Below are 18,388 nucleotides of genomic sequence, written 5' to 3'. Positions count from 1 at the left end.
GCGGAGCGGCTGGTAGTTTCGAACTGCTGACCTTAAGGTTCGCAGCCCAATTCGTAACCACTACGCTACCAGAGCTCATCTTAGGGCAGCCTTTTTGTAAAGAATATAGCCGAAACCCTGTGAGAGTTCATGGGTCTGCATTTGTTCTCTACCTTCCCAGTACACAAGTTCATGATTGCACTGCTGGATGCTAAGCATCAAGATATTTGCTTTTCTGCCTGTGGTGTTCTCCTAAATCTCACTGTGGATAAGGACAAACGGGTCATCCTAAAAGACGACGGTGGCATTAAAAAGTAAGTGTCAAGGCATAGAGTCCTCTAGGATTCAGAGGACATGGTTTTCTAAGGAGATTGGGCCCTGTTCTCATCCTTCCTGTGAGACAGGGGTCTTTCAGCAAGCTGGGGCTACAGAGAATTTAGGGTCCATAATTCAGATTATTGTTACTTTGTAGTAACTTAAATTCTTAGATATTATTTTAAAGGATCACTTAATTTTATATGTTGTTGTTAAGTGCCATGGAATCAGTTCCCACACATAGAGACCCTGTAGGCTTTTCTACAAGTGGCTGGTGAGTTTGAACCCCCAACCTTATTCAAACTGACCTTGCAGTCCAGTGCTTATCCTACAGCACCACACCAGGACTACTAATCTTACATGTTGTTGTTGTTGTGAAGTGCTGTCGAGTCGGTTCTGATTCATAGCGACCCTGTATAGGGTTTCCAAGGAGCAGCTGATGAGCTTGAACTGCTGACCTTGCAGTTCAAACAGCTTTGAAGTCTGGCACATTAACCCACAGCGCCACATCTATTAAACAGCACAGAAGGTAATCATCATAGTGCTAAAAGTTTTAAAATTACTGGCAAATGCTTAATAATGTCTCAATTTGCTTTTTATTAATTCAGGTTAGTGGATTGTTTGAAAGATTTTGGTCCAACTGATTGGCAGCTGGCTTGCTTGATTTGCAAAACTTTATGGAACTTCAGTGAAAATATCACTAATGCTTCCTCATGTTTTGGAGATGAAGAAACTAACACACTATTAGTCCTATTGTCATCATTTTTAGGTAAGATTTCTGAGTCTATGTGTTTTATCAGAATTAAATAAAAAAATAGAATAAAAATTTCTGTGATCTGTATGGATAAAGAGGAACTCTACTGGCATAGTTGTTAAGAGTGCAGCTGCCAACCAAAAGCTTGGCAGTTTGAGTTCACCAGCTGTTTAGTGGGAGAAAGATGGGGCAGTCTGCTTCTGTCACGAGGGAGAGTCTCGGTTAGCCTTGAGGGGTATTTCTGCTCTACCCTGTAGGACTGCTATGTGAATGGACCCAAAGATTTATTGGTTTGGTATGGTTAAAGGTGGGTATGGATTTGAGTGGATACATCTCTACTAGCAATGAGAGCATGTTAGAGGTTATTATAATTTGGAAAGGCCTGGAAAAGGCACGCCTACTGTTATTTACAATGTTGTCACAATGACTTTTAACTCAGTGAATACTATCACTGTTTCTTCTATGACTTCCTGCCTTAAATTTTACTTTTGCATCTTCTGGTGTTGTTGTTAGGTGCCATGGAGTCGATACCGACTCATAGTGACCCTATGCACAACAGAACGAAATACTGCCCGATTCTGGGCCAACCTCACAATTGTTGCCATGATGCTGCCACTTGGCCAATCCATCTCGCTGGGGGTCTTCCTCTTTTTCTCTGACCCTCCACTTTACCAAACATGATAGCCTTCTCTAGCAACTGGTCGCTCCTGACAATATGTCCAAAATATGAGAGACAAAGTTTGGCCATCATGGCCTCCAAGGAGCACTCTGGCTGCACTTCCAACACGGATCTATCTATTGGTTCTTTTGGCAGCCCTTTCAATATTCTCCAACACCATAACTCAAAAGCATCAATTGTACGGTCTTCCTTATTCTGGCTGCACTTCCAACACGGATCTATCTATTGGTTCTTTTGGCAGCACTTTCAATATTCTCCAACACCATAACTCAAAAGCATCAATTGTACGGTCTTCCTTATTCACTGTCCAGCTTTTGCATGCATATGAGGTTATTGAAAATACCATGGCTTGGGTCAGGTGCACCTTAGTCCTCAAGCTGACACCTTTGCTTTTCAACACTTTAAAAAGGTCTTGTGCAGCAGATTTGCCTAATGCAATGCATTGTTTGATTTCTTGACTGCTGCTTCCATGAGTGTTGATAGTAGATCCAAGAAGTCCTTGACAACTTCAATCTTTTCTCTGTTGATAAGAATGTTGTTTTTTCTGTATACCTCAGAAATACAAGATTTCAACCTAAATGTGGTGTTGTCACTTAAAAGTACAGGCACACTGTTTTGAATGAAAACATTTGCCTTAAAGCTCCTCCAAATTCAGTTGTACCTTTAAATGAACTTTTGTTAGTTAACAATAATAGTTAACTATTAATAAATAGTTATTTATAGCAATGTGGTAGCGGAGGTTGTCTGTGAAATGATTTGACTTTACAGTCTAGTCCACATCTATGAAGAGGCTGGAACTCACTGATACAAAGCAATGGGAAGAAGATAGAATCTATATCAAAAAATGTTTCCATTTAAAAATACATATATATATTTTTTGTATCCTGAGTTATTCAGATCTGAAAACAATGATTTGGTCAGGCTTGAATCAGTGAGGCAGCATGGAAAGGCTCACTGGGACTCACAAGACTGGGGTCAAATCCGAACTCTCACTGGTGGTGGGATGTGCACAGGAGACTCTCAGAGCCTGTCATTCATCTCTGAAACTTGCATCAGGTTAAGCCCTCTCCTGCCCCGAGGTGGTGTGAGGATAATGAAGCACAATGGAAAAGCCAGAGGCTCGTGCTATAGCCACTTGTGAGTTTCAGCCCTGGTGTGTCACTTAAGCTGTTTTATTTTATTTTATTTATTGTTATTGTATGTCATGTGTAATGTTTGCATGTGTAATTCAGTGACATTGACTACACTCACTGCTTTGTGCAACTATCACTGCTCTCCTTTTCCAAATGACTCCACCATCATTTACAGAAGCTCATGGCCCCTAAGCACCGGCACCTCCTTATGCCCGCCTTCAACACCCCTTTGTTCTTTATCGATTTGCCTAGTTCCTATGAGTGGGATCATACAATATTTGTCCTTTTGTGATGGATTTATTTCATTCACTGTACTATTTCGGATGCTCATCCGTGTTGCAGTGAGCATCAGGATCTCGTATCTCTTCGTGGTTGAGTAATAGACTTCTGGTGTTTAAGTCTTAAGCGCAGCCACTCTGGATGTATACTCCTTCATCTCTAAATGGGTATATTTCAGGTGCAGGGTTGTTCAGTCGCTAAAGGAGCTGCTGTGTGATGGAACCAGACACAGTGCCTGGCACATAGTGAGTTTCTGAGAACTGGTGGTTAAGGTCCTTTTGTCAGCTCTCACTGTTCCTAAGGGGGAACTCAGATTTGAAAGTTATTTGAAAACAATCAGGTTTTCTGGATTGGTGTGAAGTTTACTTTATCTAGGTAAATATGATGTTGTGTGTGGTGTGGGTGTGTTATTGGGTTGTTTTTAAATGCAGAGCAAGACAAACGGAGTCTGGTTTTAAGTCACTGAGCCTCAGACTGTGCCCTGTGAAAACTGAACGTCTTCAGGTGATGGGCAGTGCACTCGCTCTAGCCAACTAACCAGTTGCTGAGGCAACTTCGGCTCCTGGAGACTCTGTGTGTCAGAGTACACGTGTACTCCATAGGGTTTTCAGTGACGGCTTTTAAAAAAATAGACCACCAGGCCTTTTCTACGAGGCACACCTAGATGGACTCAAACCTCCAAACTTGTGGCTAACAGCCGAACACATTAGCCTTCTGTGCCACCCAGGGACCCCCACATTCTTGTTCCAAAAACTAGAGCCAAACCCACTACCATCAAGGTGATCCCTGCAAGACAGAGTGGAACTGCTCCTTAGGGTTTCTGAGGCTCTGAGTCTGTATGGAAGTACACTGTCACATCATTCTCCCTCAGAGCAGCTGGTGGGTTCAAACCACCACCGTTTCCATGAGCAGCCCAATACTGAACCCACTGTACCACCAGGGCTCCTTCATAGTGGTTCAGTGGCTCTTAACAGTGATTAAGCATCAGAATGTTTTAGACCATTGTGCCATTGAGTCGTTTCCGTAAATCTTTACTAGAGTAGCATCTTTCTCCCTCAGAATGGCTGGTAGATTCGAACCACCGACCTTGAGATTAGCAGCCCAGTTCGTAATTCACTATGCTACCAGAGCTCCTTTAAACTGTGGAGTTTTAAAAAGCTCGCAGTCCTGGCACCATCCTTTGGCATTCTGCCTCAGGGCTCTGGAATGAGGCTGGGAAAGCTGTGTTTTAAAATTGCAGCACAGGTGAATCTGATGTACAGCCAGGACTGCGAACCGCTGCCTTGCTTAAAGAAGGCATGTGGGAAACGGTACACAGGGAAGATGGAGTTCTAGAAGTAGCAGAGAGTCACCCTGTTGTAGACAAAGTTCTCTCCTCACTCTCCTGGCTCCCTGTTGGCCTTTGGTTGGCCATGGCTTCTGCTTCCTCAAGGCCTCTACTTGGCTGCCCTCGTCTGTATCTCTGCGTCTGTCTCCTCTGTTGCCAGGTGTACTGTTCTGTAAGGGTGAGCCTGCCTGGCTTCTCAGCTGGGGCGGTGCACCTGGCAGGGGCGTCATTGTAGTGGACCTAGTACTTACTCCTCCATCCCCTCAGCTCCTGCTTGTGCCTCCCTCACCTGTGTGCACGTGCCACACAGGTGAGGCCACATCCCCAATGCTGCCTGTCCTTGGAGGTCCTTTTCATAGTTTTTCAAGTTCATCATTTTTTAAACTTTTTTTTTAAATTGTGGAAATACGAGAGTAAGTCAACAAGTGTTAATGAAGTGAGGTGTATGATTTGCTGGATGTGGGACTGAATATCTGTTCTGTAAACCTTCACTCAATTAGCAATAAGAAATTTTTTATTATGTATTACCAAAGGGAAGCCGTAGGCTGGAAGCCAGATAACTATTGTTACTGGGCGGGGAGTGTGGTCATTGGGATGAAACAAAAGGTCTGATTGGTTGAAAGTAAAGCTAATGATCTTGTCTGTTTACCTTCACTCAATTCACAATTAAAAAGTTAAAAAAAATATATTACTACTAGGGTTCTAGTTTATACATTTGCACAGGTTTATTCCAAACAAAACATGCTTAAGCATGTCTCTGCAATTAGTGGACGGCTACAGACAAGTTCTCTCAGTAAAACTCTTATCTTAGTCTCATTAGAATTCCTTCAAATAAAAAAGAATATTTTGTTCCATGGAAAAAAAATTATTTTGAAGTCAGGACTACTATCAAATTTTTAACAAAATTACATGGCCATCTTCCCAAATCATTGAAGATTTGCAACAAGTTCACAGAATTGATGCCTCACTTAAAACAAGCTTTTAGATGAATGAAGCATTCTAAGGAAGGTCAAGAAGACCTCAAAGATGAGCCAAGAGGGGGAAACCATCGACTTTGATGAATGCTCTGGCTGGTGGAAGAAAACCATAGAAATATCATTGATGCAATTGCTACTGAAGTTTTCAATTCTAAGCAAACATCTTGGTCTTAAGCAAGCTATCTTAAGAGCCAAAAGCATTGTGCAAAAATCAGCTAGCTCAAAGAGCTGATCTTCCCAGCTGTCTCTTAAGTTAGATCAAAGCGAATGAAGACGTTGGGACCAACCATAATCGGGATGATTCTTGGCTTCACCAGTAGGATCCAGAGAGCAAGGGACTCCCAAGGGAATCTGTTGTGCCCTGTTAGATTCAAGGCAGCGAAGTCACTTCAGATGGTTATAGCAACTGTTTCTGGAAATCCTAAAGGGGTCATCTTGGCAGACTTCATCGAAAGACACAGGAAGATCAGGGAGGCTTCTTCGGAAGATGTTTTAAGAAAATTGAAAACTGCAGCATTGAGAAAAAGGCCAGGAAAGTTGAACTGAGGAATTTTTTTCTCTCTCAACAATGTACTCATTTTTCAAGGGTAGCTAGGGTTGTCCTACGAGACTTATGATGGATAACCTTATCCCATCCACCCTACAGCCCTGAGCTTGCCCCTTCACACTTCTTTTTCATCCCCAAGCTCAAAAGAAATTGAAAAGAAACATGAGTTGAGTCCTTCAAGGATGTCAAATGGCAGTTTTGGTATAAATTGAAAAGCACAGAATTCTTTGGGGGAGGGATAGAGAGATGAAAACACTGCCTTCAGAAGTGTAGAGACCTAGATGGAGGCAATGTTGAGAAACAATAGCTCCACATTTTGATGTTTTTGTGTAATAAAGGTTTCTATTATGTAGCAGTACTCTTTCACCTAAGGAGCTCCGGTAGTGTAGTGGTTACAAATCAGGCTGCGAACCTCAGGGTCAGCAATTTGAAAATACCAGCCATTCCATGGGACAAAGACGAGGCTTTCTGCTCCTGTAAAGAGTTACAGCCTCGGAAACCCTGTACAGGGAGTCGAAACCAACTCCATGGTGTATAACCACCACAACCCTTGCACTTACTGTCATGAAGCAGCAGAACCAATTCACTAACTCCAAGTTAGAAGGAAAAAAAAATAAAGTTTTATTAAAAGATTTTCTCAATGGAATACATAGAATTTAAATGATGGAATGTCTCTAGAGGAATTACTGCTTTTCCAGGTACTTTTTATTACTCAGGTCAACATAAATGTTGACCATAACAATCAGATAAAACATGAAGAGTAGCCCCTGTGAGTCATGTCTTCAGGACCCTCCAGACATAACTGTCTAGATGGCCACACCCAATATACCTGTGTCCTTGAGCAATACAGAAAGCTCTAACAGCTCCACAGAGGTCAGGGCCGTGAGCAGGGGGCTGGGGTGAGGAACAACGCAAACCTGGCATGAGTTAAGCTAACTACAAACATGGAGTAGGTTAGGTGAATGCTGGATGATAGTTCTTCAGTAGCTTTTTCATGCTGAATCACTGCGGAAAGCAAAAAGAGAAAGTAGTGGTTCTCATTATGGCTGGGAGGTTGATCATCTTTCTGGCAAATGGCTTTAAAATAATGTTGTCTGAAATGTCCTAGTATCCTGCCATCATGTTTTACCAACTCATTAGCACTGGACCACGAGTTTCTTAAGTTGGGTGCCCGGGTCCCAGCAGTCTACCGTGAGCTCCTCTAGGGCAGCTAGCAACAAGTGATCAGTGTGTGCTATTTATTATTTTCTGTTTGTCATCAAGCTCATGGAACTTATTTGTTAGGTCATATAACAAGGGGAAGAGCAGGGCCCGGTGTTTAACTTAGAGGATCATATCATCTAGCCCATGCCAGAGAGCTATATCAGGTGCATTGTGAAGCACGTGAGGACTCTCTTAGAGAATTATTTTTTTAAGTGCTGTCGAGTCAGTTCCAACCCAAAGCGACCCTGTATAGGGATTCCAAGGAGCAGCTGGTGAGCTTGAACAGCCAACCTTGTGGTTCAAACTGACATTGAAGTCCAGCGCATTAACCCACAGCGCCACACCAGGACACTGTCTTAGAGAATAGTTAGGGCAATAATCCCTAAATAGTGTAGTGAGCAGGGAAACTTTTATTGATACTGCAAGATACTTAAAATAGTATGGTGATTGTGTTATAATGGTCACTGACAGATTCTTTTTTTTTTTTTTTTTCAGTCTTTTAATTCTTTCTAATACCTTGCCAAAATATTTTAGTATTTGGAAGTGTGCTGTGCAGAAAGAAAACTTGATTACAATTAGTGATGTAAGTAAATACATCTCACACTTTAAGTTATGAAATCAATTTATTTGATTATGCTGCTGCCGTTGCTGTGTGAGCTTGAGTTGGGGCTAGCTCATAGCGACACTGTATAGGGAGGGTTTCCAAGGCTGTAAATCTTTATAGGAGCAGAAATCTTTGAAAGCCTAGCATTAAAAAAAAAAAGCCAGAAACAAACTTTTTGTAGTGAATTGGGTGACGATTTACAGAACTCATCAGTTCTTCCATTCAGTGATTCACACACATTTTGTTTCAGGTCATTGATTGCAATCTCTACAATGTAACATCACTCATCGCTTTCCTCCCTAGGTTTCCTGTTTCCATTCCTCTTTCCTTCCCAATCCTCCTGCCCTCTGTCCTAGGGTGAATGTTATTTCTTTTGATCTCAAATACTTGATCATTCTAAGGTATGCACACCTCCCTAGTGTTAGTATTGTTCCCAGATAGATTATTTCTTGTCTGACAATTAAGCCACGGGGTGCGTTAATTTCCAGACCTAAAGGGTGACCGAGGGCCATAGTCTTGGAGGTTCTGCTAGTCTGTATCCAACCAGTGAGCCTGTATGACCAGCATTTTAAAAAACGGAAGTTGCATATGTTGTTGTTAAGTGCCGTTGAGTTAATTCTGACCCATAGCAGCCCTGTATAGGGTTTCCAAGGAGCAGCTGGTGAGCTCGAACCACCGACCTTCCAGTTCAAGCTCCTGTATGTATTGTTGTTGTTGTTAAGTACCGTGGAGTCGGTTCCGACTTATAGTGACCGTGCACAGAGTTTCCAAGGCTGCAAATCTTTACCGGAGCTGAATGCCTCATCTTTCTCCCACGGAACCGCAGACCTTGAGGTTGGCAGCCCGACTGGTCGCCACTAGGCTACCAGAGCTCCTTTGTGTATATTAGAGTGCATTATATATATAGTAAGGAACCCTGGCGTGGCTCTGTGGGATAAAGCACTGGACCACAGTGTCTGTTTGAACTGCAAGGTCATTGGTTCAAATTCACCAGCTGCTCCTCTGAAACCCTGTACTGGATCACTAGAGTCTAAATGGCTTGATGATGTGGACAGTACTTAGCAACACCAACAATATATAGTAAGGTAGTAAGGGCAAGCATTCTAGTGTAAATATTTGTTATTTAAATATGTAAATACATAGATGCTAAGTCATGATGTAAAATGTATGGGGATAAAACAAAAACTGTTGCTACAAAATCATGCAAACCTTTATAAAATAAAACTAGCAAATGTGAAGTTATTGATTCTTGACATACCCTGCATTTACATCTGTACTATTTTCTAAAAATGTTTTGTTGGTTTTTTTTTCCAGTTAGAGTTTTAAAATTCCATTTCATTTTCAGTTTACGAGTAAAACAGATGCTCAGACTTAATGGGGTGGGAGCCCAGGAGCGGTTTGTAAAGTCCTGAAGGAGCTTGGTCTGCTCTGGAATTGGGAGGGCCATGCAGGTAGGGTCTGGCTGGAGGTAGAGCTTGACTATGTCCCTTTTTGTCTCACCTGTCTCCTGGCAGCTATGATAGAGGAGAGACTGTATGTGAAGTTGTCTGCTCACTGTTTGTGTAGGGTAGCTGAGGGTGGGTGGGGCTGGTGTTGGTTCATCTATGATTGGTCAGGTGCTGGAATATTTGGGCATGGCTGGGCTGTGTGGGCATAGTTGTTGTCTCCTACCAGCTGGAACAAAAGAAAAGAAAAGGAATAAAAAACAAGAGCAAGAACAACAGTTAATAAAATAATAAATTTAAAAGCAGAGGGGGGACAAAATAAGAAAAGACAAAAAGGTTAAAGGAAAGGAAATAAATAAGGGAAGGAAAAGAGAAACAAAAGGAAAAAAGAATACTCAGATGGGGAGAAAAAAGAAAAAGGGAATTGCAAAGATAAAGGATCAAAGAAAAATGAGGGAAGGGAAAAAGAAGAAAACAAGAAAAGCGTATTTAAAAGGAGAAAACTGGAAGGCCTGAGGGTGGGGAGGAGGAGGTCGTCAGGGTGCCTAGTCCTGGAAGGAGTTTTTGCTGGCCCAGAGGGTGTCTGGGGAAAGGGTACCTGGTCTAACCCAGCGCCTTCTGCTTGCCCAAGGAGGCAGAGCACCCATTCCTCCTCCAAAAGGTGGATGGAGGGGATCTGGTATGTACCTGGTGCCCTATCCCTGAAAGCCTGCCTTAACCCACAGTGCCACAGCAGGACAATAGCATACATTTATTTACTTTGAAATTTTAGATTGCATTTCTCTTACCTGTAACTGTTTGACCACTCTTCTGTCACTGTGTCTAACCCAATGTAGAATTAATATGGATTTAGTGTGGATTAAGGAGCCCAAATGTGGATTAACCAATTATAGGCTGGGGCCTCAACAAAGCTATCAGTCTTGATGGTTTTTTTGTTTTGTTTTGTTTTGTTTTTAAGGCAGAGAGTCTGCTAAAACCACTTTGTGCAACTAAGCTCTGGGCAGAATACTTAGTACTCTATGTAACACCAAAACCAAACTCACTGCCATCGGGTCAATTCTGACTCAGAGGATTTCTAAAACTGTAAATCTTTACACAAACAGACCGCCTCATCTTTCTCCCCAGAAGAACATCTATTGGGTTTTGAATGCTGACTAACCTAAATGTTTTAACAAGTACTGCTAAGTGCCCGCCTGCCCTCAGTGCTCAGCACAAAGCAGCATGGGAGAGAGGCCGTAAAAGAAAAGAATTCATTTTGTTAACAAAAGTTTGTCACTCAGAAAATCTAGAAAAGAGTAAGCAGGACGACTACACAATAATTGGAAACCAGTCAGCATCCAGCCTACTCCCCTGGCCAGGAAGAAGCCAAATAGGAAGGCCTTTGAAGGCATCAGACACCATCTGCGTGTCCCTCCCCTCAAAGCTCCATTATCTGGTGGGTGGGGAGATCCAGGTTGCCCTGGGGAGGCTTGCTGACGTCTTGGTGTCTGTCAGGAATTTATCTCCCAGCTACATAGCTGTCCACTTGATTGGGAAAACAGAAACAAACTGGGGTGACTCCGGACTAATCCAGATGCCCTTATCTTGTTCTGGGTAGTAACATTAACACCCAAAGTGCCAAAGTACACATCAAGTGTACAGAAATAATCAGTGTAGAGAATGTGAGCTAAACAGAGTAGCACAGCATTTTCAAATAGAATATGCTCCTACCATAAGGAGCTCTGGTAGCATAGTGGTTACGAATCGGGCTGCAAACTGCAAGGTCAGCAGTTCGAAACTACCAGCTGTTCCACAGGAGAAAGATGAGGCTTTCTGCTCCCGTATAGATTTACAGCCTCGGAAACCCTGTACAGGGTCGCTATGAGTCGGAACCGGCTCCACGGCACATAACAACAACAACAACAACAACAACAACAACCATAAGGTTAGTTTGACCCATAAGGTCACCAGTTCAAATTCACCAGCCACTCTTTGGAAACCCTACATTGTTGTTGTAAAGTGCCTTGAGTTGGTTCCGACTAATAGTGACTTTGTATAGGGTTTCTGAGGAGTGGCTGGTGAGTTTGAACCACCACCGACCTTGAGGTTCAAACTGACCTCACAGTCCAAAGCATTGTTAACCTGCAGTGCCACACCAGGACTCCTTGGAAACCCTATACAGAGTTGCTATGAGTCACACTGACTGGACTATTGGACAGCACTTAACAACAACATATACTGGGAGTGGGGCATGCACATTATGTAAGTGGTTGTTTTAGGAGATAGTGGCTACCACTTTAGAAATCTGCCTCAGGCCACAGAACTAGGAAGTAGAAGAGCCAATCTTCTGACTGGCAGGCCACGCACATTGCTGAAGTCTGTCACCAGGGGTGAGGCCCAATATGTTGTTGTTAAGTGCTGTTCAGTCAGTTCCAACCCTGTATAGGCTTCCAAGGAGCAGCTGGTGAGTTTGCAACGCTGACCTTGCAGTTCAAACCGGCTTTGCAGTCCAGTGTATTAACCCGCAACGCCACAATATAAGCAAGTGAAAATGTGGTGGCAAGTAGGCACCAAAACCTTGGTGGACATTTGTCTTTCTTCTTGTATTGGATCATACTTAGGGTTTTCACAGGATTTAGGGTATTCAAAGAACTGGATTAAGACTTAAAACTATAATTCTTATGTTTTGTTTTTAGATTTGGAATTTTCAAAGTTCCCCCATTTTCACTATTGTTGAAGAGGGCATAGGTGGTTGGTTTTTTTTTTTTCAAGTATGTTCCAGGCTGCTATGAAGCCAGCAAAGATCTGATTTTACAATCAAGTGCAAATTGAGCTATCTCCCCCTCACCCCAAATTCTCTAACTCCTTTTATTATCTGTCTACTGCTGAAATAGCTAACTTTTCAAAAGTGCTGGCAAGGGAGAAACCTATTCATGATTTGTTTATTCTAAAAAAATTGTGATCTGACGTTTGTATGAGAACTTACATATAGACTCACGAATTAGATGAAATAAAAGCTCAATTCAGTCTAGGATTTTAAAAAACCAGATTACCCCTTTTTTAAATTAAGAGACTAAAACAGACTAATTTTAGAATGTTGGTAAAGAAAACAAAAGGGTAAAGAACATCACTCATTAAAACAAACAAAAAGCAACTCTTTGAACCTTAAAATCCTTTATCTTGTCCTGTGTTGGTATTAAAGATGGCTGTCAAAATTAAACTCTGTTTAGTAGGATTACATTTCTAAATCATTGTTGCAACTTTTTGTTTTTCTGACACAGATGAAGACCTGGCACTGGATGGCAGTTCTGACCCAGACTTAAGAAATTATCACAAACTCCATTGGGAAACAGAATTCAAGCCGGTAGCAGAGCAGCTTCTAAACAGAATTCAGAGACACCACACCTTCCTGGAGCCCCTGCAGGTGCCTCCTTTGTAATGTGAAGCACATTCACACCAGAAACAGGAAGTCTCCTCTCCTTCGTTCTTAAAAAGTGGCGACAAATGTGAACTTTTTTCAGTATTAACCAATATTGAAAAACTTTTTCAAGTACTTATTTTAGTGAGGAGCTAAAGATTTTAAAAGGAACAAGCATTTTCCCTTTGTTAAATATTATGGGAAAATGAATATGTGACATATTATTCTTCCTACTATGAGAAATGTAAGTTGGCAATATATGCATAGTTTTTCTAAGCAAGTGCCTTTTTCTTCTATTCTCTCTGAAATAGTGTAGTTTTAGTCTTAAAATCCTGATTTAAACAATTCTGGAATTTTAGTGGTCAGTGCAGACCATTAGACTTTGTATATAAAAGGAATGGTGGTTAACGCAAGTGGGGCACATTACTTTATAAGCACCTGTATGAAGTCTTACTATATCTGATAATAAATTTTCTGATTAAGTTCTGGTATTTTTCTGGTTCTCATATGAAGAGGAGTAAGTAGAGTAAGCTAGAGAAGGCTGTTGGGCCATCTACTCTTAATAATGTAAATGAAAAGAGGAATAGTTTACCTCTGTCTTTTGGATGGAAATAAAACATGGGGGAGCACAGTCCCATCTAATTAGAACTCTCTTTGACTAGGGTAGTGATTTAATGTAGTGTAGGCCTCAGTGTATGGCAGAATAGTTTAAGTCCTAGTTCTCCTAGGCTAGCTGAGGACCTTGACCATCTACTGCAAAAAGGGAATACCTGTTTTCTTACAGTATAGCCTAGAACAAACCACGAAATGAGCAAATTGCCCACTACAACGCCCAATGGGCTCAACACGTAGCATTATGATAGCAATTGTTTTGTTTGTCATGCCTTGTAGGAAAGATGTGGCCTTAAAATAAATGCTAAAAAAATCAAACAAATTGAGATTACGTTTGTTACACTAGGCAAATGAAAGAGACCTGGAAATAAGAGCAAATTGACTACTCTGCTTAGAGAAAAGCTGTTATTAACAGCTCATCTCTCTTCCTACAAAAGACCAAGACTCACTCAGGGTGTGAGGGCAGGCAGCCTAGACTGGCCTGGCTCTTGGAGCTTTCTAGAATAAACCAAAACTCCCAGAAACAAGCAGACTTTCCAAGGGCTCTTCCAGGCTGTAACTCATCCCTGATCAGGGCTCACGAGAACCTACAGAGAGATACCGTGTTGTAGTCTTTTATCTATTCGTGAGTGTAGGCTAGTCGATGCACCCACTAAATGAAATCAGTTGAAGTCCAGAGGATTAAGCGCTCCAAAATATTGAAGAATGTAAGTCTTTATTTTATCCATACCAAGCTATACATTCTTCCTGCAAACCTTGTTTCCCCTAAAACAACCACTTCAGAGTTTATAACATATAAAACACATGGTAAGGAGCTCTGGTAGCGTACTGGTTACGAATCGGGCTGCGAACCACAAGGTCAGCAGTTTGAAACTACCAGCTGTTCCCCAGGAGAAAGATGAGGCGTTCTGCTCCCGTAAAGATTTACAGCCTCGGAAACCCTGTACAGGGTAGCTATGAGTCGGAACCGACTCCACGGCACAGAGCCACCATAAAACACATGGTAGGACTCCTGGTGTGGGACTGTAATAAGCACTGGACAGTTAACCATGAAGCTGGAAGTTCAAACCCATCAGCCACTCCTCCAAAATCCTATACAGGGTCTTTATGAGTCAGAAGCAACTTGAAGGCACTGAACAAAAGGATACTCATAATAGTCGCTCTTCTTCATACAACATCCCTTCTGTGGTGAAATGAATTCCTTTAGGTGGCCCTTTGCTTTGTTTCTTTAAAAAACAACTTGAGAGCCTTTCTCCTTAAACCCTGTAGAATTCCTTTGCTCTAGTTTTCTATCCCAGAGGATTTATTTTTGTTCAGGTTGACTTAACATTTCCTGGCTTCACATTTTTTTGCTTGGCCCTTTTTGGACCTTGCAGGGAATGGTCAATAGACTATGCAAGTGAATTGTCTGTGGCCGACTGAGAGGGGATTGGTCAGTTCCTGGCCCTTACGGGCGTGCCATGCCTGGAAACTGACAAGGAGTTTGTGTATTAAGCAGCTAGCCCCACAGAGGTTTGTGAGACAGAAAGAGTGGAGGAACCCAGGAACCTCCTAAAAGCGGTACCACAGGTCAGGGACTGTGACGCTGGAGATAGTGACAGGCTGGCAGAGGTGGCAAGGCCAGAAGTGCCTATTGTCAGGGGGAGCTGAAAGGAGGCTTGCAGTTGAGGGGACCAGAGACTGTGAACAAAGGAGACTTTGGCTACAAGCCTCCTGATCCTAGCCGGTACCCTTTTAAGTGTGTTCTGCGAGTTGTGTGTGGCCACTGCAGCAGACTATGGAACCCGGAAGAGACATACAGAGAGCCAGGGAGGGACGGCTGTATCAGAATTGGTAAAAAGATTGGAGTGGAGGTATGTCTGGCATAGGGCTGATCTTGATTTGTATTATCATCCACTGGGTAGAGAAGTTCTAATACTACTGTTACTACATTACCCTGCCCTTGTATACCTGTCCGAGTCATGTGTGAGGTGAACAACTTGGAATCATCTACCTGCCCTTTGCTAGCCCCTTGATAGTCACACATTCCAAAGGTGCTAATCAACTTTTAGGGTACCTTAATGATAGCAAACATACTTATCCAACAAGTTTTATTTGCCTGTTAGTTGTCTCAAAACTAATTTGAAATAGCTAAACTATTGGAGCATAAATACCCCATTGGCTTTTAAAGTTAAAAAGCATTACCACCTTTTGCATGGAGACGATAAACCTAAATAACTGTAGTGAATATAGAATTGTTTGGAATTTAATCTCATTTTTATAGTTAAAAAACAAAAACTAAATCTACTGCCACTGATTCCAACTCACAGCAAACCTACGGTAGAGCTTCTGAGACTGTAAATCTTTACAAGAACACATTTCTTAAATGAAGCTGTCTTCATTTAAGAGCGAATCAATTAAGTTTGTCCTAAATTTTCCCTGTATGTCCCCAAAAGTCTCAGCTTTAAAAAGTTAAATCCTATTAACAGGAAGCTTAACCAGAAATGTTTTCATAATTACTTAAGAAAATTTTCCCCCCTTTGGTGGGGCACGATTTTGATATCCTGTAGAATATTCTATTTTACCTTTCCCAATTATTTTGGAAACCTTTAATTTCAAAGATTATAGTAACATTATAAATCCATTTTATAGTAACATTATAAAATGTTCTGAGTAACAGGAAGCACCTGTTAAATGGGGAGGCTTTGAAACATCAACTTTGTGTGACAGGCATGCTTTTTATTACTTTAGGTAGACAGCACTTTTCTACCCATTAAAATGTTCAGTTGTCAACTTCTGATATCTAAGTGGTTAAGAGCTTCAGTGAACTTAGAAACTCAATTCCAGTTGATCCTGTTTTGAGATCATCATACTGCTGATTAGTATCTCTACTAGAAATGTTGCCATTTTGAAGGGAAGGCACAGAGAAGAAAGAGCGGCTGCAGCAGGAGTAAAAATTTAAATATATCCATTGCAACCTTAGTTGTTAAATTCAACTTTATTACAATGATGAAATAACTCATTAGCAAAAGGCTTGATGCAAATTCAATGTGTAGGACCACTGTAAGTTAACCAAGTATGTAGAAAACTTGGGAAGAGCAATTTTGGTTACTCTAATAAGAGTGCTGTTATTGTTACGTGATGTTGAGTCAGTTCCCACTAATAGCGACCCCTGTGGTGCTGTTGGATCAGCACTGGAATTTGAACCTCTAGGTCGGCAGTTCAAACCCACCAGCTGTTCCTGGAAACCCTGTACAGGGTTGCCATGAGTTGGAACTGACTGGACGGCACTTAACCACAACAACCTAGGATTTTCTGGGAGTGGCTGGTGGTTTCAACTGCAGGCCTTTGGTTAGCAGTTCAGTGCTTAACTTACAGTGCCACACCAGAACTCTATTAAGAGTATGCATTTCTATAAATAAAAAATATGAAAGGAACAATCATCTATTTTGCAGGTTTCACTGATGACTCAGTGGTGAACTTCTCCCTTTTCATGAGGGAGACCGGGTTGAACTCCTGGTCACTGTACCTCATGTGCAGCCACTGTCTTTCTGTCAGTGGAGGCTTGCATGTTACTAGGTTGCTGACTAGGTTTCAGTGGAGCTTCCAGACTTAAGAAGGACTAGGAAGAAGGGGCACCTTATGGATAACATAACAATAGTTTGACCCAGCACAGATCAGATCGTGGGGATGGCACAGGACCAGGGCAGTATTTCCTTCCGTTTGTGCATGGGCTTGCTTTAAGTCAGGGCTGATTTATGGCAGCTCACAACATCTACGGTGACAGTCTTGTCTTTTCGTGACAGTAGCTACCTTAGAGGGCAGTGCCACTTCTATTTAAAATTGTGCCACCCCCTTCTCACCACCAAGCTTTCAATACACATGATATATTTGACAGTACTAGACTCAGCTCAATAAATGTTTGGATGAGTAACAAGAGTTAATACTAGAGCTTGGATGACAATTAGAACTATTGCTAGTCATTTCACAGAGTCATTATTTTGCTTTATAGTTTCTCTTCCTAATGAGTCCTGTTTCTAATCATTCTATTTGAACTCTAAAAGTATCACAATTCAAAATGGACTCGAGGGACCTCATACCAGTCATCTCCAGGATAAAAATGGTCTTAGGTAAGGTCTTGAAGGTCCACACCTCTTTGTATCCTCCAAAATGGCTGCGAGTTTTACGTTTCATTTCAGTCTCTTATCTAATTGTAGCATCATTAAGTGTGAGTCTCTTTGGTTTATACAACAGACCTGGGCTCATGTCATAGTGATGGGGGACACCAAGGTCCACTGGCATGCCACAGTCCACCGAGACAATGCTCTACTTCCTACTTTGGTGCATGGTGACTGAGAGCTTCAAAGCTCCTGAGTGGAAGAGTTCAGAAAATCAAAGACATGGAAACAATTAGTCCAAAATGACTTCACTACCCTGAGACCAGAAGAGCAACACGGTGCATAACTACCACTGCTGACCTCTCTTAAAGGGATCACAATAGGCGGTCCTGGATAGAGTAGGAGAGAAATACAGACCAAAACTCAAATCATGTAAAAGACCAGGCTTACTGGTCTAATAGCAACTGGTGGTACCCCCCAAGTCTATGGCCCTTGTTGTTGTTGAGTGCCGTGGAGTCGATCCCTATTCACAGCAACCCTGTTATCCAGTTTCCTAGGAGCAGCTAAGAGTCTAGTGCTTAGTTTACAGCGCCACACCAGTACTCTGCCCTTAGTCATTCTCTAAGCCTGCATCCTAACACACCCTGTGCCTTAACTTTTCAGCCAAAGAACAGATAGGCCTGTCAGGTGAACAATAACACCAGGGAGGTAGCACTCCTTAGAACAACAAGCCATTGGAGATCAAAGGGCAGCACCCAGGGATACCGCTCAGAAAGCAGGAAAGGCTAGGAAAGAAGGATGAAGGGAAATGGTAAACACAGGAAGTAGGAAGAATATGGCTGCATTGTGGGGATTGCAATCAGTGTCACCAATCAAAACGAGTGTGAAGTGTTGAATGGAAAACCAAATTGTAATGTAAATTTTCACAAAAATAACAATAAAATGTTCAAAGCAACAACAAAAAGGTAAACAGAGACTCAGAATTGTTATTGGTTGTTAAGTCCTATTTTTTTTTTTAAATAATGGATTGAGACAGCAAA

The 18,388-nt window shown here is 41.9% G+C and overlaps 1 protein-coding gene across 1 annotated transcript in view; it reads left to right on the top strand.

Annotated features, from left to right (window-relative positions):
- The window catches only part of ARMC2 (armadillo repeat containing 2), a 143,512-nt gene extending 130,852 nt beyond the window's left edge, over positions 1-12,660 (top strand). Inside the window, exons 15-17 of the mRNA XM_006839993.1 lie at positions 161-293; positions 903-1,063; positions 12,503-12,660. Coding sequence (XP_006840056.1) covers positions 161-293; positions 903-1,063; positions 12,503-12,660 — 452 coding nt within the window. The remainder of the gene's footprint in view (positions 1-160; positions 294-902; positions 1,064-12,502) is intronic.
- The last annotated feature ends 5,728 nt before the right edge of the window (positions 12,661-18,388 follow it).

The sequence above is a fragment of the Chrysochloris asiatica genome, unplaced genomic scaffold (genome assembly GCF_000296735.1).
Source record: "Chrysochloris asiatica unplaced genomic scaffold, ChrAsi1.0 scaffold00027, whole genome shotgun sequence".
Classification (NCBI taxonomy): domain Eukaryota; kingdom Metazoa; phylum Chordata; class Mammalia; order Afrosoricida; family Chrysochloridae; genus Chrysochloris; species Chrysochloris asiatica.
This window is presented reverse-complemented; position numbering and strand designations above follow the sequence as displayed.